Genomic DNA, 23,184 nt, shown 5'->3' with positions numbered 1-23,184 from the left:
GAGCTTGCAAACGTACCTGGAGAAGACTTATCAAAGGCCAATGCTCGTTCTGGTCTGAGACGGCTGGTATCAAGATGCTCGAAGCAGGACTGGGGGTGCGGGTTGCTGTGGTCGTGACGAGAGAGAAGGAGGAAGAGAAAGAAGGAGAAGAACTCGGGGACGCAATATATATGCCAGAAATCTGCTTAGAGGTGGCGTGCGCGCCGCTGCGAGAGCAGTAACACTCCAGAGATCATTGCGGTGTTGCAAGGTCGAAGGAGGACATATATTTCCCGAACTGGCGCAATATTTTTTTGGGCGGGTGGTGACGCTGCTTACGTAAAGCAACACCACGCTAAAATCCGCTAAAATCGACGCTAAAAAGTCACTTACAACAACACCTGGACGAGGTGAAGGACTCGATATCAGACTAAGAGCAGTCTAGAAGGGCGGGTATGACACAAAAGGACGCTAAAAGTAGGTGACGCGGAGAAGTGAGAGATGGCGACAGACAGAGGACAAAGTGAGAGACAGAAGGTGGACAAGGTGAGGCACGGCGAGGTCGAGATTAGAAGTAGATACGTCTATGAAATACGCCTAGAAATACAAAAGTGAAGCGACCCAACAGGTGATTGTACAGTATATAACAAGTCGATGCACCCAATTAACAAACGTCCACTCGCTGTCCGTCCTCACCTCAGTGTAATCTCACCCTGCCACGCGGCATCCTTCAACCCAAGCGTCTCCATCAGGTTCTGCCACCTCGGGCCTCCTCTCTCCTTCCTCCGTAGATACTTGAGCAGCTTCTGTCGCCTGTGCACGAACAGTCGTAGTCGGCGCTTGTTGTGCTTGTCCTTGTGTGAGGTCGTCTTCAGCTGGTTGGCCAGCACCAGGATCCTAGACGTCAGGATAGCAACTTGCACCTCTGGCGAGCCCGTATCAGGCCCAGCACGCGGTCGTTTGGCGGATGCCTCGAGACTGGCGGGATCCTGGCCGGCGGCTGCGGGTTTGATGTCAAGCACTCGGTCAGTGTTGTGGCGTCCAAGTATATCGATCGATCGCTTGACGTTCAGCTTCGTTCGGTTCTTGTTGTTGCCGTTCTTCATCATCAGGATTCTTCGCACGGCTTCCTCAGCCGTCTTGTGGTCCTCTTCGTGTTTTTTGGCTGCGTCTTCGGCCTGCTGAGGGTCGAATGTGCTGCTGTCAATGGGCTCGACGGGTCGCGTGAGCTTCTTGGACCTCTCGAGGGCGTCTTCAAGCTCTTGTTTGGAGATACAGTAATTCACGTAGCTCATCTCGTCGTTGCCGGGGGGGACATGCACTCCCTTGGAGCCCAGGGTCGGGTAGAGTGATGGATTGAGCATGGCTTCGATCAGAGGTGTGCTCTCGCTGGCTACGGGGTCACCAAGAGCTGCAGTGCGCGCTTCGTTCAACTGGCGGTGTCGAGATATATTGGCTGCCTTCCGCTGACGTGCCTGAGCCATTGCAAACGGGTCCCGTCTCCGTCGTACTTTGCTCTTCGATGCAATCGTCCTCGACGGCTGGTACCCGACCCGGCTCAGGGACAGGTTGTTAAACCAGCTACATAGCCCTGTACCCATAATTGATCAGTACTATACGCTCAATGCCCTTCCATAATACACTGTACATACCATTTGAATTAACTCGAGGCGCCATCTTGCGTGAATCCGTTGCTGTTCCCGTCTTTCCTCTGTCTTTCTCTCTCTCTCGTCAATCTTCAAATTCTTTCCTTCCCATCAAATCTGCGTCCCTTGGCATGCCAAGCCTATCCTTCGGCCCTATATTCATCCGTCATGCCCTAATCTCTTAGTCATTGCTTAGTCACGCACAAACGAGTAGCCACGCCAAGAATCCAAAATAGGCGGGAAATTCGACTTTCGCGAGCTTCAATTTCGACCTTCTCGTCGCTCTCTCTTCACCCCCGTCAAGACAACCGCCGTCGATTGATATTTTCCTTTCCACTACGTCTTCCAGCAGGATAGATATCAGTCGCCCATCATGGCTCCTTCTAACCTCCCACCCGTTTTCAATGCCACCTCCCAGGACATGGAGATGATGCTCACTGCCCAGTGTCATCAGGGCTCCAAGAACATGCAAGTCCACATGGAGCCTTACCTCTGGAAGACTCGCCCAGACGGTGTCAACGTTATCAACATTGGCAAGACCTGGTAGGTCTTCAATCTCCAGTACGAAGGATGGTCAAGACCGCGCAAGAACTAATTAGTTATTCAGGGAGAAAATCGTCCTTGCTGCCCGTATCATCGCTGCCATCGACAACCCAGCTGACATCTGTGTCATCTCTGCCCGTCCATACGGTCAGCGCGCTGTCCTCAAGTTCGCCGCCCACACCGGCGCCGTTGCCATTGCCGGTCGTTTCACCCCCGGTAGCTTTACCAACTACATCACCCGCTCTTTCAAGGAGCCCCGCCTCATCGTTGTCACCGACCCTCGCACCGACGCCCAGGCTATCAAGGAAGCCAGTTACGTGAACATCCCCGTCATTGCTCTCTGTGACGCCGACTCCCCAACCAACTTCGTCGACGTTGCTATCCCCACCAACAACAAGGGTCGTCATGCCATCGGTCTCGTCTGGTGGATGCTTGCCCGTGAAGTTCTCCGTCTCCGTGGAACTCTCGCTACCCGTGAGACCGAGTGGGATATCGTTGTTGATCTGTACTTCTACCGCGACCCTGAGGCCGAGGAGACCAAGGAGCTCGAGGACGCTAAGGCCGCTGAGACCGAGGAGGCCGTCGTTGCTCCTGAGGCTGGTTTCCCCGCTGCTGACAACTGGGATGCCGCTGGTGGTGTTCCTGCTACCTTCGGTGGCACTCCTGCTGCCGCTGCTGCAACCAACTGGGAGGCTTCCGGTACTGACTGGGCTGCTTCTGCTCCAACTGGTACTGAGAGCTGGGCTGCTGACACCCCTGCCACTGAGGCGAAGTGGTAAATGCGGCTTCTCAGCCCAAAAAGAAATAACACAAAACCCGATTGTCCACCCTAATTCTCCTCTACTTGTCCGTTTACATACACCAATCATGTTAAAAGCGGCAAAAGAAAGATTTAACGAGTTCATCAACGCTTTTCTCCACACGGTTCCTGCTTTGAATGTCATGGCTTCCAATTGACGGCGCTTACGAGGGAAAGATACCCATTTGATCTCGGATCATCTGGGGGAAAGCCCTGTGCTGTCAAGAAGGGGCGTACTTAATCGTTGCCCCACTTCCATTAGCTAGTACCGAACAAAATATATGCAATTACTTGAGCCTCTGCATTCAGGTCTATCTGTCCATAAACATCCATATGCCTATATCATGACAATTTCAGGGGCTAAAGAATATTGTATCTGTTGCCACCTATAAGCCACTCCCAGCAACGCTAGCGTTCACGCCAGTCTCATGCGTATGCAACCTCCTGGCATAGAAACGCGCCTGCACGGGCACCTTAATCCCCTCGAGCAGCTGCACGGTGCTAATCTCACAAAGCTTCACTGGCAGGTTCTTACTGCGCCTCAGCGCTATACTCAATGGCCAACACCACGGAACAATCTCGTCAGCTAACTCCACCAAGCGGCCCACGAGAATCACCCAGTGTTGTATCTCCGATGGGTCTACCGTGCCCCGGTGCTGCCCAAATCGCACAGTTCGGTTCCCTGATTCAATCATGGCACCACCAGCGGTAGAGTGAGCTACCATACCCTCTATGCTATACGCCATTATACCTTGCGGATGGTGATAGCGTGCCTTTGACCCATCCCAAAGTTGGCATAACGCTTGCGTGCTGGTGCAGTCCAGTATCCGTTGCTTCACGATACGCGGGTTTAAATGGGATAGTAAGGCGCTGGGGGTGAAGACATGAGCTTCGTTGACACGGCTAGAGGGATGAATCGCGTTTAGCTGCTTCTGGTACATCCAGACGAGGGCCAGGAGGTTTTCTAGAGCGGTAAGGCGGAAACCTATACTCTGTAAATCATGTCCCTCTATCTTGCCATCTCTATCGCCAATTATGGAGCCCACATGCACGTTCAACGAGCATGAGTTGTTGGTAAGAATATCGAACCCCCCCGTCAAAGAGTTTAGAGCTTCCTGAATCGTGTGAAATGAACGGCCTGTAAAGCTCATAACCGGGGCCACAAGCTTGACTGGACAAAAGCCCCATTCATCCCTGATGATATCAAATCCGTCAACTTGGACATTTGGGGGTGGTATTTTAACTTTCCAGTACGACAAGTTGACGCAATGTGGAGGATAGTTGTGCACCATGAATCCATGGTCCCGCATAAATGTGACAATCCGACGATACACAGTCCGCATTAGATCCGGGTACTGTATGAGGTGAGCGCATCCCCTATTTTCTTCAGGAATAAAGTCATCAATCCTAAATTTAACGATGAATTCCATTTCAACGCCGAAAGAGTACCATGTATAAGGCATCTTAAACGTGGACGGGAGAAGAAAGGCCCAATCCATTAGAGGTAGGGTATCGACTCGTAGAATATTTTTTGGTGGCAGGATATTTATTTATAGAAGCAATAATATATTTCAAAAATGAGGGCCAATATAGGAGGGGATGAAGGGTATATGAAAAGGAAAAAGAGAAGGCATCCTCCTACTTTAAGCTCGTTAGGAGGTCCCTTTCTAAAGTTCTGGTGGATTCCAGCAGCGATTTCTCCTCAGGGAATGGCATTTTTCGCCATCTTGATGTATAATGGGTATATAATGGCCAGTTATAGGAGATATATGAGGGGGAAAATTCCACTGCAATGCGATTGCCAATTGGCGCTGCTAGACGTCTCAGCATCCTTCATATAGTAACTCAGATAGTACAATGTTGCGGCAGTTCTCCTGCAATAGCTGAGAATATCCGCAGCCCACATTACCAGGTGGCAAAACTCTTCATTCAACATTGGATTCCTGGTTATTCCCCGTTCATTTGAAAGCGCTGACCTAGATTACCTTGAAGCGGCACATCAACGGAGTTTCTTAGCTCAAAGGATAAGTTACTACAGTTGATGGAAGAGCAACTGACGTTGTAAACACAACACAGCGCCAAGTATTGACACGTGACACAACCATGAGCCTAATAAGACGTCTACTACGAAGTATAAGGTCCTCTATCTACACTCAATCATGCAGTTTATCCAATAGATTTAATATCTTCTTAACATATTTCATACTGTAAAGAGGCTCCTCTCATATGTCTCAAGGGGTCTATATCTATAAAGGGCAACTCGGGGTAAGCTTAGGAGTAAGAAGTATATCTTTTTTGGTGAGAAAATATACGAGTGCTTAAAGTCTTATGCTATGAATATCCATGTTTCACCACATAATCACAGAGGGATGATCTGGTATTTGAATCTCTCCCCATCTCGCGCTTGCTCGCGTGTCTATACTTTGGGGATAAGCCACGGTGGGGCATAAGTAACCAAGTTAACTTCACAGCCGCTGTCTTACATTACGTCGTTTCCAATTCAGCCTACCCGACATCAGCCCTAGATATAGGCACTGTTACTCTAAACGCCGTTTGCTCTAACCGCAACATTGTGAGAGTCTCGACTCTGGATCGAAACTATGATCCGCCCACTAGATTAATTGGTAAAACACCAGCCAAACATGCGAGTGAGCGAGATGGGATGGAGATTTTCAGATGATCTCTCACTGGCGCTAGAGATGTATCCAGCTATTTTCTTTTCTTTTTATCGAGTAGAATAGATTTGATTAAGGAGCACTGAGAATTCTCGGAGTTTTCACCTTCGGGAAGGATCACGTGACGATTGCATCGTCACAATTTTTTTTTATATTGCGTTCCGAATAATTCGACGGCAAAGGCCAGATCGGGAGAAGTATGAGAGCAACTTGTTGGAGGCGTTGCGGTGCTATTCAGAGAGTCAAAATTCCTACTACAGGCACAAAACGCTTCTTATCAACCCCCGGATTGCTCACAGCGCAAAAGATGACCGAGGAGTCAGCCGTATCTCCATATTCCAACTGGAGCAATGCTAGTCTGATTGACCGAATCAATGAACTCGAAAAGCAGTTAAATCAGCGCTCCCAAGGCCCTACCCCGACGGCCAACTCCGGGAGCGAAGCGAAGGGAGAAAAAGACAAAGATATTGCAGCAGCATCCTCTGTTGAAAGCCCACCACTCCCAACGTCCACCCCACCCCCCGACCGACCAACGAGTTCAAATTCTTCACGGAAGGCACGGAAATCAGACAAGGTCTCTCGAGATATAGACCCTTCTAAATACTCCACTCGCCTCATTGCCCTTAAAATTGCTTATCTCGGCAAACGATATAACGGATTTGAGCACGCGAATGGCAATTATACCGAAGCCCCTACAGTTGAAGAGGAACTATGGAAGGCTCTGAGGAAAACCCGCCTTATATTTCCAACACATAAAGAATGTACGGAAGATTTTAGCGAAAAGGATTCTAAATACCTTCGGCCGTACTCCATATATTGGGATGGATGTCAATACTCTAAATGTGGGCGAACTGATAAAGGTGTCAGTGCTTTTGGACAGGTGATAGGTATCAGGGTGCGAAGCACAAAGCCATCACTAGACCTCTCAGCCGAAGGAAAGAAGAGGCCGGTCACAGCTTCAGATGCCGCAGCTCCTAAGGTTTCCGACACAGAGGTTGAGAATATGCTAGCGGGTTGCGATATCTCTGATACAGAAGAAGCCAAGGAGGCAAGTTGGGATGATATTGGAGATGAATTGCCTTATGTACAAATACTGAATGGTGTTCTGCCAGAGGACATACGTGTTTTGGCATGGTGCCCTCGTCCGCCTCCTGACTTTGATGCTCGATTTTCATGTCGCCAGAGGCGGTACCGTTACTTCTTCACGCAGCCTGCATTTTGTCCTGTGCCTGGCACCCACGGAATCGTGAAAGCCCGAGGGTCAACACAAGACCCATCCAAACCGACACTTAGGGAAGGTTGGCTAGATATTGATGCAATGCGAGAAGGGGCACAGTATTTTATAGGCAGCCATGACTTCCGGAATTTCTGCAAGGTCGATACGAGCAAGCAGTTGACGAGCTTCGTGCGCCACATTCTACGTGCGGATATAGAAGTTGTGGATCCTAAGAAAACCCCTCTTGGATTCGTTGACAAACCAGGATTTGAGCAGTTTGACAACAGCCCAGCAAATACTGGGGTTCTTGACAGCGCTGATGATGTTAACCCTTCCGCGGGCAAGGTATATTCATTCACCGTGCATGGCACAGCGTTTCTATGGCATCAGATTCGTCATATGGTCGGCATACTGTTCCTCATTGGCCAAGGCCTCGAATCTCCATCTATTATCCCCGAGCTATTGGACATCACAAAGAACCCACGCCGGCCTGTGTATGAGATGGCGTCGGATGGCCCTCTTGTTCTTTGGGATTGCATATTTGGGGAACACGAGGATGAATTAGATTGGGTTCACCCTGGTGACCCACGGGTTATGAATTCACACTCTAGGAAAACTGACGGCAACTTTGGCCATGGCGGCGTTGTTGAAGACCTATGGACTATCTGGAGACACCGTAAGATCGATGAATTGCTAGCCGCAACGTTATTGGAGTCCGTCGCGAACCAAGGTCACTTAACGGCCGTTTCTAAACCTGCTAATCATCCAACCAATCGACATCAAACGATTCGGAGTCAAAGGATGTTCGGTGGAAGCGATAACGCGAAGCTAGTCGGAAAATACGTGCCATTAATGAAAAGGTCCAAGCTTGATCTTGTTGAGGATATGAATTCCCGGTATCTATCGAAGAAGGGCCACAAGTATTGGAACAAGGTTTTCCAGTATCAAGCGGAACAGCGGAAAGCATCACTTGAAGCTGAGGGAAAAGCCGTGGCTTACGAATAGATAAACGTCCCGGAGCAGGACGTCACCCATAGCATAATTATAGATTCACACTGCCGCGGACTTCGATTACGAGGCCGATTCATAGAGGCATTTTCGAGCACCCTTCCAGACTTCCTCAACGATTGCGCGCCTTGGTAAAAGGTTCTATAACTCTAGGTTAGCTAAGGGCCCAGACATAGTAAAAGAGCAAAACAGCACAGAAAGGTGAGAGCAAACATACGGGAAACACAACAACCACATCAGACTCTCCGTCTACAATTATAGCCAGATAGTATCTCACTTCAAACCCTCTGAAAGCTTCGTGTATAACGATATCCTGTATTTGGGTTGTAGGGATAAATCTGGTTGTTGCGCTAGGGAAGTATGTTGCCGAAGACGTCGACGTTTGAACTCCCAACCCACGGATAACAAGTAGAGATTCCTCTATATTCAGTATCAGCGTCTATACCCTCAATTGCGTTGGAGTAAATAGCCACGAAAACGAACCAGTGTATCCTTTTCTCACGACAAGGTATAATAATACTGCGCTGCATGCGGCGATTATCTGCCATATATGACTATCCGCAATATTGCATGCTATTGTCCCTATGTTACTCGCCCATATCGTTTCCCACGGAATTGCCGTCCAGTCTTCGGGTATGTGGCTGCGGCTCGTAGCGGTGTCGACCAGCACAACGAACGCGAATATCAGCGCTCGAAGGATAATGCCGACATAGAAAGCAAGTTTTGAAGAAATTGTCGACCTGGTGGACGCATTGGAGACGGTGAATTGAACTGTAGTCGACGAAGGGCTGTAGGTATTCAAGTGCGTAGGCATTAATGCCGATTTGTTGAGGGGGGGGGTTGATAACAATAAGTGTATGGCGTAGTGCGTTTTATGTGTGTCAACTGCTTTTGTGCCACTTCCGTCGCATACTAGACATAGCACTCCTTGTATTTATCACTGCGACTTAACACGATTGAGATGTAGAATCAAATGTTTCGAAATTCGTGCTCCCAAGCCACCCTTGACGACGTACCAACGTCACTTTTGCCTATCCAGGTACACAAATTTGATATCATGTGACGTCCATATAGATCGATCTCGATTACATAATTTTCAACCTCCTTGCGATTCTGTTCCTAGAAATCGCCGTGTCTTATAGGGCGTATATCACCGGGAAGTACATGGATGGAGCGGTACCTTGTTAATAAGCAGGTTAACCACATATTCGGGCCTGTTGAGGTGCCTAGCAGTTCATACATATGCTTTCTCCTATCTCCTAAGGGCTCGTTTAGCGAAGAAGTACTTAAAATATTGAGGCTGCGACCCTGCCAACGCATGCCCTGATTCCCTAAAGGGGGAAAGACAAAACAACATGGAAGTACATGCTAAACACTGACCATACGGAGGACATGGATGGCCTGCTAATCGAACGCCTACAACAACGCACGTGTAAGTAGATCTGCAAGCCTCGTACGTAGTGTGAACGACTGAACCTGGAGAAAAAAGACGAGGAAACCCGCTGCTTGCGCCTGGTTTGCCGAGAGCCTATCCTTCGCTATGAAAGGAAGCCCTGAAAGCGAGAAAGGGAGAAGCGAGAAAGCGAGAGAATATGGCCAAGAGGTATCTGATAGACCAGTGACATGACTAATACAGGAACTTGTTAGCACCTTCAACCTTGGAACTGTTTGCTTTGGCTGAATATATCAGATTTCGCCCCAACTAAATAAACACAGTTTAGGTAGAAACCCCCAAGACCCACCAGAGGTACAGCACAGCAGCCCAAACGCACTGCGAACATTTCCCCCCCAAAGTCAGCCAGAGAGGGGAAGGACTTACATAACCCATTTAAAGAGGCTGCCGTGTTCCTTCTTCTCCCGCTTCTGGTCCGTTTGCGTCTACAGACTCCATGCCGCGGAGCCCATCGCCGCGTCGAGATCGAGATGAGAGGAGACGAAGCCGGTCACCTTTGAGGCGCCACGACGACAGAGACAGTGACAGAGACTCTGGGAGGAGAAAACAACCGTCTGGTTTTCGATGGAAGGAAAAAAGACGTGATGACGATAGGGATACAACCCGGTCGAGAGGCTTAGAGCGTGGATATCGTGACAGTGATAGACGAAGGTCACCGTTCAGAGACCGGGAACGGGATAGGGATAGAGAACATGAACGCGAACGAAGGCCAGGCCACAAGGACGATGTAGGCAGCGAGAAGACGACCGAGAAGAAGAAGGAGAAGAAGAAAGACGACGAGAAGAAGGAGAAGAAGAAGAAGCCCACCGCTGCTCCGTCCAACGAGCCCATGATTATCGTCAACGTTAACGATCGACTGGGCACCAAAGCTGCTATCCCATGTCTTGCTTCAGACCCTATCCGTGAGTACCTCCCACCCTTCTCTGACTGCTGCCAAGTCTAACCTTTTATACAGGCCTCTTCAAAGCCCAAGTCGCCGCCCGAATCGGTCGAGAACCCCATGAGATACTCCTCAAACGACAGGGAGAGCGGCCGTTCAAGGACCAGCTTACCCTGGAGGACTATGGTGTCAGCAACGGCGTACAACTTGACTTGTGAGTATACTTCTTTTTCCTTGACGATTGGATATGCTGACTGTGGTGTAGGGAAGTGGACACGGGCGATTGATGGGTTGCAATGGCACATTTCCTGCGCGCTCTCGGGAGAAGCTTGTGGTCATAAGCTGTGGTATATGTTATAATGAGCCGCTCTGGGTCTTGCACGCCGGTGCTCGCCCTTGAAATAATACATCTGTTTAATCTATTGGTTCCTCCTTGGCTTGTCCTGGTCTTGGTCTTTTGCACTCTCTACACTTCTATACGTGTACTATATCCGCTGCATGGATACTCATAGCGAGATAGCTGGTAACATCTGCACTCCTACCTCCCTCTCCCCCTCTACCTTTACTCCTTCCTCTACCCTTATCCTATCCTATCTTCCCTCTATATCCTCTGCTCTATCCTATCCTGCCTGTCTTGTTATATGTCTGGTATCGTGTTGTATTGCCTAAAACGGCAAGAAAACGTTACGCTGACTAACACACACACTTTCCCGCTTTAGGCCCCCAGTGGACCCCTTTCCACCAATCATCATGCTCCTTTGCATGTGACCTCCGGCAGAAAAAAGCCTGCTGCAAAAATGGGAATTCGAAACATCCACAATTCCGTGACTGACTTTTTGCCTCATTTCCTTCGGGACAAACTTTCGCTTGCTGCTCACTATGCTTGCCTCTCGTCTCTTGCGTCTGCTCCTGTCCTCCATGCTGCCTTAACAATGATGCTGATAGCGAGCTCGTGAATACTGTCCTTCGTGGGAATCAGTGCCACCGTCTTTTCGTCCTTCGCCTGTTTGAGTTGATTGGCCTCAAATTACCTCAGCCGCGGCCTGTTTGACAAACCCTCATCGGCGGATTTATATACTCCTTGGTTTGCATCATAGCCATCCCGGATATCCTTCAGCAGCAACTGCTCGGGTCGTTCTTCGCTGCAGCTATCCGCCATGGTCCGAAATATCGTCGTCCTGGGCGGCAGCTCCCACCCCCAGTTGAACGCAACTATCTGCAAGCAATTAGGTATCCCGCCAGTCAACGTCTTGTTGTCGAAGTTTTCTGTCGGCGAGACACGCGTGGAGATCAACGAGTCGATTCGAGGAAAGGATGTCTACATCATACAGTCTGGCGGAGGAAAGGTGAACGACCACTTGATGGAACTCTTCATCACCATCTCGGCATGTAAGACAGCCTCCGCTAAGCGAGTCACCGCCGTCCTCCCGCTCTTCCCATACTCTCGTCAAAGCGATATCCCATACAACAAGGCCGGAGCTCCTCTTGTAAAATCGGCCGCTGCTGCCAAACCTGAGGCCAGCAACGCTTACACTTTTGAGAGCACCCCGCCTACCCCGCCTGCTGGAAATATAGAAAGCCCCGGACTCCAGAATGGTTTGGATGGGCTGCACAAGGGACTCGCCCAGGTTCAGCTAAACGACCTCGAGAATGCCAGCGCTCTGAACAAAGCGCGATTGTCTCATTACGTCAACGGGATAAAACGTAGTGATACCTTGGATTCTTCAAGGTCTGAAAACGGCCACCAACGCATTCCTACCAGCCACAGCGATGAAACGGCGAGCAATGCATCGAATACCTCGAAAATGAATGCATTCCAGCCTCGCCCTGGTTACCGACAGTGGGTTGCCCAGGCCGGAACCCTGGTGGCTGACCTCCTTACATGTGCTGGTGCAGACCACATCATCACCATGGATTTGCACGATCCCCAGTACCAGGGATTCTTTGACATCCCCGTCGACAACCTTTACGGACGCCCATTGCTCAAGAGATATATTCAGCAGAACATCCCTGGTTATCACGACGCTGTGATCGTCAGTCCCGATGCCGGAGGAGCAAAGCGAGCCACTGCCATCGCGGACTCCATGGGCATGGAATTCGCTCTCATTCACAAGGTAAATGAAACGCCATAATTTAGCGATAAAACGCAATTCCTCGTGGTCAGACTAACTTCGTATTGTCATTTTAAAGGAGCGACGTCCCACCAAAATAACAGATCGTCAGAACGCCACCATGATGCTTGTTGGAGATATCAAGGACCGAACTGCAATCCTTATTGATGATCTTGCCGACACCTCCAATACCATAACTCGCGCCGCGAAGTTGTTGAAAAAGGAAGGCGCCTCAAAGGTATACGCCTTGGTCACGCATGGCATATTTAGCGGAGATGCCATTGATAGAATAAACGCGAGCGCTCTGGATAAGGTTGTCGTCACAAACACAGTAGCCCAAGAACATAACCTAAAACGATGCCCCAAGTTGGAGATTTTGGAAGTTGGCCAGGTTTTTGCTGAGGTATTTCACACTCCATCTCTGCCCTAGCACACGCCCTTAGGTCAGCAACGTTTCTATACAGTTACTAATCTGTTCTTGTCTCACTATAGGCAATTCGCCGTGTCCACCATGGTGAAAGTATCAGTGTGCTCTTCCAGTATGACTGAGCAATCATGACAATCATCTTGCTATCAAAGCCTATATCAACATTCATATATCTATCTTACTGCCCACCATTACCTTTGCTCTTTCTCCACCTCTCCAACTCCTTCTCTCTCCTTCTTACACCGTTTTATTTTCCTTGGCCTGGTGTTTTGAGACATGCTGCCCAGCCATACCTCAGAAACTCGGTTCATAAGACAGTCATTTCAGAAGAAAGACTTTGCTATGTCTTGCTCCCAACCTTTTCCATTTAATATCTGGATTACCTATTCTCCTTCTCACGTTCTTCTTAATTCACCAAATACTAGCAAGGTAAGTGGTGAAGGATATATCTTTATTTGGCCACACAGATGAAGCTTTTTCTTCCTAATTTCTTCTTTCATATTTTACACATATGGACTGCCATCAATGAAAAAAAAAGATGAAAACAAGCAAAACGGGGGCCCAGAAAAAAAAAGATCGATACAGGAAAGAAGTGTGGTAGGTTTTATTCTTATGGCTTGTTTGTTTTGTTTTCCCACCTGTTCTCTGTTAAGCTACTCTTCATTGATACGGGTGTTTTTCTCGAATTGCTCGAAGGGTTGGCAACCGATTACTCGCCTTTATTGCCCATTCTGCTATTACCAATAGGCCTGTTTGCGTTGGTGCGTTGGACTTTACTGGCTTCTTAGTATCTACCATTCACTGCTGGGTACATATCTTTTACATAGTTACTATGCTGTAGTTTCTTTGTGCGAAGGGCTCTCGATCCTTGTATAGGTTACTACGCAAGTTCGGCTACATGCTGTAAACCCTTTAAAGGGATTGTTACGCGAGAGGGTTGGGAGGCTTCATGTTAGAATATTTTACCGTGCAAACGGAGTACATATGTTACGAATGAAAAAGAGACTACGGAGCATAGGAAGATGATTTGTGCGTTTTTTTTTTGTTTCTCTCATCCAGTTGAAGAGTGTATGATTAGCCGTGTATGACGTTGCCGGAATAATTGGTAAATAGTTTCTCTAAATGCTGAGAACATCCGAAGAGCACGAGCTAGGGAGTGGTCCGTCGTATAAACAAGATAGGGTAATTATGGAAACATGGAAGGGATGGATGTCTTCCGAAAAAACAAAACACAGTAAGATAGTATATCGAAACTCCAGTAATATCAAAAGCAAAAGACGAAAGAATTAACCCCCTAAAGTACGCTTATATAATTCCCTATCCTATCCTTCTGATTCTGGGCAATACACTCCGCGATCCAAGTGATATTGCGAATTTCCTGTGTTTACATATTTAGTTAGTAAAAGAGTTATATAATAATTACGAGAAAAGGGTCACTAACCTGCTCTCGTAGTTTCACCCAAGCGTATATTATGGCAGGAGTGAACTGGCGAGTAAACACAAGCTTCAACAACTCCATCTCCCTCTGGTAGAAAAGATCCTCCAAGCTCTTGCCATCACTACCAGGGCCACCGCCACCTGGCTGGTTCAGGCCAACGGTGTCGAAGAACGCCTTGTAGTCGGCCACGACAGTCACCGCGAGTGAAACGCCCTCAAGATCATCCGCTCTGGATAGCATCAGAGAGCCCTCGGGGTACAACTTGCCGAACTCGGGATATAGCTTTTTCCTCTCGGCTTTGGAAAGTTCTGTGCCGAATGAATTGAGGGTGATGTTGATTGCTCGACGATCAGCTTCGAATTCTAGGGCTTCTGACATGACTTCCGAGGTGGGCGAGTCTTTGAGCTCAGGGTCGGTATTAATGAACTGGTAGAAATCTTCCAGGTAATTCTTGTAGAGCGTGTTGCGGACGATCTCAATGTTCAACTCATCGAGGTCCTGGTGGCTCAGACTGCCCTTGAAGTATGGCGCCAGAGGGGTTTCGATGAGCACAGTGTTGTAGAGTTCCTCGATGTTAGTTGCCACGCAGAGGACGGGCATGGTTTCAAACAAGCCGAGTGGGTGACATCTTTCTAGTAGCTCTCGGGTGTCTCGCTCGTGCAAGGTACCGGTGATGAGGAGGGCGATATTGTCGATCATGTACCCGTAGGTAAGGTATTCCATGAACTTGGCTGTCGAGCCACTGGCCTGTGCCTGTAGATAGCGGAATTCTGCAACAAGCTTATCGGTTGTCTTGCCGGCTAGAGCAGATGTAGAAGGGTTCGGAGGGAGGGCAGCCAGGAAATCGCCATAGGACGGACCCAGTTGAAGCTTGACATCTGTATACAAGGTAGTCTTTAGCAGATTGCGCCTCGGCAGTGATCATTGCTGAGCAAGGTCATATATGGAGTATTCAATATGGATTAGCAAGGGTATGTACACACCGTCGACGGTATCGCATTGCGTCAAGTTGCTGTAGTTCTGCGTGTTTAGAAGGTTATTGCGGTATCCGCGAACGACTCCTTCAACATAGCTGAGGGAACGGGTTAGCCTGGGAAACCCAAACAAGCCGGGGGAAACCTACCCGTTATCCACGTTGAAGAAGAGGCCCTCCATGGTGACTGGCCTGGCTGGTGCTATGCGTAACTTCTTCGCCTTCGTCTTCGTCTTCGTCCTCGAGTTGCGTCCTCTTGACACCATCTTGACATCACCGTCGACCTCCTTCGCTGCTTTCTTGGGTGATATCACGTGACTGTCTTACATAATAGTGTGAGTTTAGCAATTTTGCACCTTCAAGACCGGAAAAAAAAATAATTTGGATTTTCGAGCAAGCAGCGAAGAAAGTGTGCGTCTCTTGTGCTCAACACCGCGGAAGCTCTCGCCCACGCATTTTTGTTCGCGCTCGAGCTCTACAGAAGCTACGCGAAGCCCTTTTGTATATCTATTCTCTTCTTCTGGGCAACCGCAGCCATGACCCTCTTCATCCTAACCGAGACCAGTGCGGGCTATGCCTTGCTCAAGGCAAAGGACAAGAAGCTCCTCAAGCGTGATGATCTCGCAGCAGAGACCGAGACTGCAGAGGGGATCTCTAACCTGTATGTTTGCAATTGCAATTTTTGGCCCTCGATTGGCGGGAGAGACGTTGGGTTATTGTCGATGAATAGAGATAATACTCTGAAGAATTTTTCGTCATGATTTTTGGATAGCTCTTTTGGAAGACTTTCTTTTTTTGGATAATTAAACGGACTAACGGCTATGCCCTCTACAGTATGAAATTGAAGAACTTCCAGAAATTCGATAGCGCCACTACTGCCTTGGAGGAGGTTGCGTCTATTATTGAGGGAAAGGTCACACCCCGTTTGGCCAGCCTTCTCGAGACCATCAAAGATGAGAAGAAAGTGTCGTTAGCTGTTGCAGATGTCAAACTTGGTATGTTATCGGACCCTACCTTCGAATGGCGCAGTTTATTTTCAATTGCGATCCCTGCGCAAACAATGGTCTTATATTAACGCGTTATTCTTGTACAGGCAATGCGATTGGCAAGCTACCAGGTCTATCCATCCAGCCTATTGCCGATGGCAACACTGCTGAGCTTTATCGTGCTATCAGAGCCCATCTCCCAACTCTTATTCCTGGATTGGTGCCCGCTGATATGTCCACGATGTCCCTGGGTCTATCCCACTCTCTTGCTCGACACAAGCTCAAGTTCTCTCCTGACAAGATTGACACCATGATCGTCCAGGCAATTTCTCTTCTTGACGATCTTGACAAGGAGCTCAACACCTACGCTATGCGTGTGAAGGAGTGGTACGGCTGGCATTTCCCCGAGCTGGCTAAGATCCTAAACGACAACATGGCATATGCCAAGGTTGTTCTTAAGATGGGCATACGCAGCGACTCGGAAACCACAGATCTTTCAGAAATTTTGCCTGAGGAGATTGAATCCGCCGTTAAGATGGCTGCTAACAAATCCATGGGTACTGAGATCAGCAATGAGGATCTTGAAAACATTCAGTCTCTAGCCGAACAGGTTGTTGGATTCTCTGAATACCGCCAGCAGCTTGGCAACTACCTTTCCGCTCGTATGGCCGCCATTGCTCCTAACCTTACTGCATTGGTTGGCGACTTGGTCGGTGCTCGATTGATTGCACATGCTGGAAGCTTGATGAACCTCTCCAAGAGCCCCGCCAGTACTATCCAGATCCTCGGTGCCGAGAAAGCCCTGTTCCGCGCTCTTAAGACTAAGCACGACACTCCCAAATACGGTTTGATCTATCACGCTTCGCTCATCGGTCAAGCCACCGGTAAAAATAAGGGTAAAATGGCCAGAGTATTGGCTGCTAAGGCTGCAATTGGTCTCCGTGTCGATGCTCTGACTGACTGGACCCCTGATGCCGATGGCAATGAACCAACTGAGGAAGAAAAGAGTGCTCTCGGAATGGAGTCAAGATACTACCTCGAGAAGAAGCTTGCGTTCCTCGAAGGAAAGCCACTCAAGCCCAGGGGTGTTGCCATTGCTCCAAACGGCGTTGAGTCTGCTCATCCTAAGAAATGGGAAATCAACGAAGCCAAGAAATACAACCCTGATGCCGATGCGCTAGTTGGCGACGAGGATGCTGGCGTAAAGAAATCCAAGAAAGAGAAGAAGTTGATCCAGGAGGTTGAGTCCGAAGATGAGGAGATGAAGGATGCTGGTTCGGACGAGGAGGAAGACTCAGATGACGAATCCGAGGAGGAGAAGCCCAAGAAGGAGAAGAAATCCAAGAAAGAAAAGAAGTCAAAGAGCAAGGGTGATGACAACGTCGAAGAATTGGCCGAGAAAGCTGGCCTCAGCGTCAAGAGATATCTCCGAAAACTCGAAAGAGGCGAGATTTCCTTCGACAAGGATGGCAACCCGTCCTCCATCAGCAAAAAGGACCTGAAGAAAGCCAAGAAGGAGGCTAAGAAGGCCGAGAAGGACGCCGGAACGAAGCGAAAGCGATCAGAGGTAGTTGAAGAGGCAGATGAATCTAGGAGCGACAAGAAGAAAAAGAAGAAGAGCAAGGCTTAAGTTGATGTGTGCAGTAGTAATGCTGTCTGATTCTTTTTGTTGCTGTATCATATCCAGCCCCTGGTGTCTTGGTTTTTGTCTTCTTTGATATGGTGGCATCACTTATGGCGAGATGTTATTTCTCTGAAATTTTTCTTTATTTCCTTTGGGTTCTTCATGGTGGCGCACGGGGATCTTTCGAGTTGGTCTTTTCTAAATAGTACAAAAGGAAAAGTGTTCAGATACTTTCAATTTATTTGATATTGAATCTTAACTGTCATTTCCTTTTGAAGGAGCATTTGATTACTTTCTACAAATGATAATCTAGGCTTCAAGCGCAATTGTTAAGGTATCAAATGTCGATGCAGATAAATATTCATTACGTAATCCGGATCTCAATAAAAAAATATTCGTCCATAAACTACTTCAAGGTAACAATTATCAAAAACGATATCTCCGTTTAACTATGAAGGTCAGTGCCTCCGAAGTAGCTACTTACCATACCTGCAAGCTAATTGCATCAATAGGTCCTCGATCCCCAATCCGCAACCCTCTCCAATGTCGAGGTGCTAGCTCACTTGAAACTGAATCCTCCCCGCCTGCCACCAGCTCCTATCCCGAATGCAAAGAATTTCGTACCCAAACCGGACTTGAGAGATTATAACACAGTCGTAAAAGAGGTATAGAATTCCTTTCTGCTCTATATTCGGAGACTTCCTTTACTGACTTAGCACCTCGCCCGCAGTACAATGACTATGTAGCTCGCCTATCCCCGCATCTCTTATCATACCCTAGCTTTTCATCAATATCTGCCGAGAATGCTGCCTCACTGGACACCCCTGATAAATCGATAACAGACCTCGATGTTGCTCTGAGGACACTCATCGCAAGCTTAAAGCCGTTCAACTTGACAAAAGCGGAGGTATTGACGATCATCAATTTGGGAGTAGGTCTTGAAGCCAAGCCGGAAGGGGAGGCCGCAGAGGATACTGTCATGCAGGATGGGGAAGGCGAAGATGGGGGCCAAGGAATAGATTATGGTGCTTTGGCTTTGCTAGACACGATTATCGAAGACAGAGAAGAAAGATTGGCAGACGAGGATGTTGCTGAAATTCTAAGAATTGTGAGAGAGACTCTGGGGAAGAAAGAACCAGCAAAGAAAGAGGCTGAAGAGGTGATGGAGGAAATCTGAGGGCTCTTCTCTGTACCAACTCCATGTGGTACTCTACATCGACATATTACCCTCTGTCTCCTGAAGGGAGGCAGTTCCGGAAATAGGGAGGCCCTGGTTGGATGGAATATCGGTAAGTCAGATTCCGAATCAGGCTAGACATTCTTATTGCTAATAATGTAGATATGTACCCTTCATTCTCATCCTTTGGTTGAGACCGACTACCTTGAGGTCAGCCTGAGGCGGCCTATCGGGACTTCACAGGGCATGGTGTCGAATAGCCAAGGCGCATCGACGAACATTAGATGGGAAGCAAGTGCTATCGTGAAATGTTCTCAGGCATCTTATCAAAAGGGGAAATCTTGGTTTGTTGGATGATGATATATACCTAATCTTTGGGGGTTATCATAGACTGCTGAGGGAAGACGCCCGACATAGCAGCACCGAGGACTCGGTAATGGCATGTTAATACAAGACATCTGCATAAGCTACGGATACTTATTTGTGTTCAAATAAGTTATGTGGTTGGTTTTCAAGCGGTATCCAGGTTGTTTACTTGTGTATAATTTAACCCAGAGTCGTATAGCTTGAGATATATATTATAGCGGCCATCTTCCAAGAGGCCGTATAACCAATATTTCTCCAAACATCCCCCTTGTTTGAGTACGTGGGTAGTAGAATTATCTGCTTCCAAATAACGAACAAGTAGGACGGAAGAGAAAACGTAGCCAGGAGCATTTCTGTTGAACTCTCTAGTTCAAATGTGCCTTTGTCATACGCGCCGAGCTGCTACTGCAGAATTAGAAATATACAAGTTAATTTAATATCTATTCGAGGTATATCTCATCTCGTAAACGTTGTAGATTACGCATCAGCCCGCCACCACTGCTCTCTGGTTTTTCTCGAGAGGGGAGTTCAGACGCTCTGCCCTTTGATGGGGTCCCATTCGCCTTTCGACTCTCTCTCTCCTCCTTCTCCCTCGCCTGGCTCTCGAGGACCTTCCGTCTGTCATCAACGATCTTTGCAAGGCTATCAACAAACTTTTGTCTCGGCTTTTCTTCTATTGTGCCCTTCCATACGCCTGCAAGGAGCCGTAATTCCTCCACCCGACGAGTTGCGGCTTCCAAACCAGCTTCACCTCCACCATTACTGTCCAGCAGCTCGGTGACCTGTGATCTAAATTTTTTTGCTACCTGACGGCCCTTTTCCTCTAGACTTCGTGATTCAGGGCCAGCCTCTGGAGCGGAGACGGAAATGAACGAAGACGTAATTGAGACCTCAGACGGAGGCAGAGGCCACTCCATAGCCTCGCCAAATACCTGTATCACCTCCTCCAGCCTCGATCTAACCTGCATCAGGGTTCGTAGGCGGGATATATATTCCGGATCTTCTTGCGTGACTTCCGGCTGTTTCTGGGTATCCAGTTCCTTCTCCTCCACTCTATCTTCTTCGTCTGGCTGGTTTACGTCTGGGAGGGAAGTAGAGGCCGGCTCGGGAAGGCCCTGGGGTAGAAAATGTCGAATATCATCCTGTAGTGTGTCCGTGAGAGTGTCTGAGAGGCCGATTGTCTCTCCACGAAGGACCTCTACCTCATAAGCCAGCCGTCCACTGCTTCGTATTATCTCGTCCGTAAGCTGGTTGAGCGTGTTTGATAAACGTGCATTTTGTGCAGTGAGCTGGGATAACAGCGATTGAGTCCGAGCAGAGACGTCTGCGATTGAACTTCCGCCTGCTGAGCGCGATTGCGAGGTGTTCAAGGGCGGGAGAGTGTCGTTCAGGAAGTCGACTGGGTCGAACGAGGGGTCTGAGAATTGAGGCAGCGCCGGGTCGACTTGGGATGGTGAGCCTTTTCGAGCATCCTCGCTCTGTGTACTGGGCCGTTGGGCCATGGTCAGATATCTTATATCAATATCCGGAAGCCCCAAGTCGTAACAGCAACGACCATGCCGACATGGACAAACAGTAAACTCGTTGCACAAATACGATCCAACTCGTGCTGGTTATTTAGGTTCAGGATAGAGCTAACGTATTCCACCAGTCAACGATCATCACCACTTAATGAACACACCCCAAAAACTCTGCATCCACCAAAACAACCACCTTCCAACAGCCACAAAATGGTCAATGAGGCAGCAATTGCTGCTGCGATTGAAGATTTAAAATCGCAAAAGACTCCTAATTACTCACAAACCGCTAAAAAGTTCAAAATTAACCGAATAACGCTGGCGCGGCGGTATCAAGGTGCTGCAGTCTCAAGAGCTGAAGTAACATCTATCCATCGCAAAAAGTTGACAAATGCACAAGAAGAAGTGCTCCTACAGCATATAAATCGATTATCAGAGAGAGGCCTATCACCTACGCCCCAGGTACTGCGAAATCTCGTATACGAGCTCACTAAACAGGCTGTTGGCATCAACTGGGTGGCTCGGTTCTGTAGCCGGCACAAGGATCGCATTAAGAGTCTCTATCTCCGCACCATTGATCAATCCAGGCATGTTGCTGATAATTCCAAGCATTTTGAACACTTTTATGAGCTTGCAAGTACTTGTTTATTAGTAGTTAGCTATTAAATATTGATATTAACCTCTTCTTTAGCTTAGGGAAGCAATAAATAAGTATAATATTACTCCAGATAATATTTACAACTTTGATAAGAAAGGCTTCCTTATTGGCCTAGGACATGCTATTAAACGGGTGGTTCCTGTTTATGCGCTTAAAAATAGAAGGATAACAGCTATACAAGATGGAAGTCGCGAGTTTATCTCTCTACTCGCTACTGTCTCTGCAGATGGAGAATGGATTCCTCCTACACTTATTTATAAGGGAGAAGGTGATCTACAAGACACCTGGGTGGACAAATTTGACCCTCAGAGAGAAATAGCATATTTTGCAGCATCTCCGAATGGCTAGAGCAATAATAACTTTGGCAAGGAATGGCATTAAATATTCAATAAGCATACAAAGGCAAAGGCTGGCCGGGGAAGAAGGCTTCTTATTCTAGATAGCCACTCATCTCATATCAATATGGGATTCATCGAATATGCAGATAAAAACCGTATCTTGCTAGTTATCTTACCTCCACATTCAACACACCGTCTGCAGCCATTGGATGTTGGGATATTTGGGCCATTAGCCAGTGCATATTCCCAGGAAGTTGATAATCTCTTACGTAGCGGATATGGGTATCTATCAATGTCAAAGCGAGACTTTTGGAGACTCTTCTACGCTGCATGGAAAAGAGCTCTTACACCAGCAAATATTAAGTCTGGATTTGCAAGTACAGGGATATATCCTATTATGCCTCAACGTCAAATGAAATACTTCGATAAGAGACCTCTAACACCTCCGAATATCGATATCGAGCCTCCTACCCCTATTACTGTACGGGGTCTCCGCCGCGCGGTTAAGAAAGTGCAGCTCTGGCAGTCATTAACCAGCCTTCATATATCAAAGATCATCCGCGCCAGTGAGAGGCTGGTCTTCGATAAAGAGATCTTACTATATGAAAATAAGTCTCTTATAGCTACACTTATATAAGAGAAGAAGAAAAGGAAGCGAGGCAAGGGCTTAGGCCTATTTAAAAAGGATAAAGCAGGCCAAGCGTAGATATTCTCTCCATCTAAGGTTAAAGTAGCAAGGCAGCGAGCTATTAAGGTAGAGACTAAAAAATAAGATAAGATAGCTTAGGCAGAGGAAATAAAGCTTTAGCGATCGATTTACCGCGATAATAAGACTCAAGAGGCTGCAGAGAAGAAGGCTTAAAGGCTTGCAGATCAACAGCAACGTAAGGAGGCTCTTAAGAAGGCCCGCGAGGAGACTGCAGCACGGCGCGCAGAGGCAGCGATTGAACGGAAGCGTAAAGCTAGTGAATTGGAAGCTGAGCGAATGGCTAAGAAGGCCAAAAAGGCTCAAAACAACGTCTTAAGCCCTATCTCACCTTCCCGATTAGGAAAGAAGAAGACTTCACCTTCTAAGGTTGCTCCTATCGATCCTATTGCTCTAATACCCAATTTCCTATCCCAACCGCGGGGAACCCGTTCCGGGCGAGTTATCAAGCCCAACACTTGTTTCTTTTCTTAATCTATCTAATTTGTATGTAAACTAGAACCCTACTATCGTTATTTAATAGTCAATTTTATTTGTTATTTACGTTGTGTTGAGATATCTCGATATTTACACGCATGTTTGGACGTAAGGAGCATTTGGAGGTGGTGATCGTTGACTGGTGGTGATCGTTGACTGGTGAGATACGTTAGAGATGTGGACCTTT

The 23,184-nt window shown here is 47.9% G+C and overlaps 10 protein-coding genes across 10 annotated transcripts; 6 read left to right on the top strand and 4 right to left on the bottom strand.

Annotated features, from left to right (window-relative positions):
- Window positions 1-671: 671 nt before the first annotated feature.
- Window positions 672-1,656, bottom strand: GIQ15_00957 (uncharacterized protein; the record flags this gene model as incomplete). Its single annotated transcript, XM_033548374.1, has 2 exons — window positions 672-1,570; window positions 1,632-1,656. The coding sequence occupies 2 exons, from the start codon at window positions 1,654-1,656 to the stop codon at window positions 672-674; spliced, it is 924 nt and encodes a 307-aa protein (XP_033409325.1).
- Window positions 1,657-1,998: 342 nt separating this feature from the next.
- On the top strand, window positions 1,999-2,947 carry GIQ15_00956 (40S ribosomal protein S0; the record flags this gene model as incomplete). The annotated part of the gene is made up of 2 exons (XM_033548373.1): window positions 1,999-2,069; window positions 2,233-2,947. The coding sequence occupies 2 exons, from the start codon at window positions 1,999-2,001 to the stop codon at window positions 2,945-2,947; spliced, it is 786 nt and encodes a 261-aa protein (XP_033409324.1).
- A 406-nt stretch (window positions 2,948-3,353) lies between these two features.
- GIQ15_00955 (uncharacterized protein) lies at window positions 3,354-4,466 on the bottom strand (the record flags this gene model as incomplete). The annotated part of the gene is made up of 1 exon (XM_033548372.1): window positions 3,354-4,466. One exon carries the CDS (start codon window positions 4,464-4,466, stop codon window positions 3,354-3,356), a length of 1,113 nt encoding a protein of 370 aa, XP_033409323.1.
- A 1,483-nt stretch (window positions 4,467-5,949) lies between these two features.
- GIQ15_00954 (uncharacterized protein) lies at window positions 5,950-7,863 on the top strand (the record flags this gene model as incomplete). Its single annotated transcript, XM_033548371.1, has 1 exon — window positions 5,950-7,863. The coding sequence occupies one exon, from the start codon at window positions 5,950-5,952 to the stop codon at window positions 7,861-7,863; it is 1,914 nt and encodes a 637-aa protein (XP_033409322.1).
- A 1,892-nt stretch (window positions 7,864-9,755) lies between these two features.
- Window positions 9,756-10,486, top strand: GIQ15_00953 (uncharacterized protein; the record flags this gene model as incomplete). Its single annotated transcript, XM_033548370.1, has 3 exons — window positions 9,756-10,221; window positions 10,275-10,413; window positions 10,465-10,486. 3 exons carry the CDS (start codon window positions 9,756-9,758, stop codon window positions 10,484-10,486), a joined length of 627 nt encoding a protein of 208 aa, XP_033409321.1.
- An 870-nt stretch (window positions 10,487-11,356) lies between these two features.
- On the top strand, window positions 11,357-12,859 carry GIQ15_00952 (uncharacterized protein; the record flags this gene model as incomplete). The annotated part of the gene is made up of 3 exons (XM_033548369.1): window positions 11,357-12,313; window positions 12,390-12,713; window positions 12,803-12,859. 3 exons carry the CDS (start codon window positions 11,357-11,359, stop codon window positions 12,857-12,859), a joined length of 1,338 nt encoding a protein of 445 aa, XP_033409320.1.
- Window positions 12,860-14,031: 1,172 nt separating this feature from the next.
- Window positions 14,032-15,330, bottom strand: GIQ15_00951 (vacuolar ATP synthase subunit d; the record flags this gene model as incomplete). Its single annotated transcript, XM_033548368.1, has 4 exons — window positions 14,032-14,115; window positions 14,179-15,053; window positions 15,159-15,247; window positions 15,299-15,330. 4 exons carry the CDS (start codon window positions 15,328-15,330, stop codon window positions 14,032-14,034), a joined length of 1,080 nt encoding a protein of 359 aa, XP_033409319.1.
- A 354-nt stretch (window positions 15,331-15,684) lies between these two features.
- Window positions 15,685-17,764, top strand: GIQ15_00950 (nucleolar protein NOP58; the record flags this gene model as incomplete). Its single annotated transcript, XM_033548367.1, has 3 exons — window positions 15,685-15,809; window positions 15,983-16,143; window positions 16,242-17,764. 3 exons carry the CDS (start codon window positions 15,685-15,687, stop codon window positions 17,762-17,764), a joined length of 1,809 nt encoding a protein of 602 aa, XP_033409318.1.
- A 445-nt stretch (window positions 17,765-18,209) lies between these two features.
- Window positions 18,210-18,935, top strand: GIQ15_00949 (uncharacterized protein; the record flags this gene model as incomplete). Its single annotated transcript, XM_033548366.1, has 3 exons — window positions 18,210-18,215; window positions 18,271-18,423; window positions 18,489-18,935. 3 exons carry the CDS (start codon window positions 18,210-18,212, stop codon window positions 18,933-18,935), a joined length of 606 nt encoding a protein of 201 aa, XP_033409317.1.
- An 806-nt stretch (window positions 18,936-19,741) lies between these two features.
- GIQ15_00948 (uncharacterized protein) lies at window positions 19,742-20,803 on the bottom strand (the record flags this gene model as incomplete). The annotated part of the gene is made up of 1 exon (XM_033548365.1): window positions 19,742-20,803. The coding sequence occupies one exon, from the start codon at window positions 20,801-20,803 to the stop codon at window positions 19,742-19,744; it is 1,062 nt and encodes a 353-aa protein (XP_033409316.1).
- Between the last annotated feature and the right edge of the window lie 2,381 nt (window positions 20,804-23,184).

The sequence above is a fragment of the Arthroderma uncinatum genome (genome assembly GCF_011692745.1).
Source record: "Arthroderma uncinatum strain CBS 119779 chromosome Unknown scaffold1, whole genome shotgun sequence".
Classification (NCBI taxonomy): domain Eukaryota; kingdom Fungi; phylum Ascomycota; class Eurotiomycetes; order Onygenales; family Arthrodermataceae; genus Arthroderma; species Arthroderma uncinatum.
This window is presented reverse-complemented; position numbering and strand designations above follow the sequence as displayed.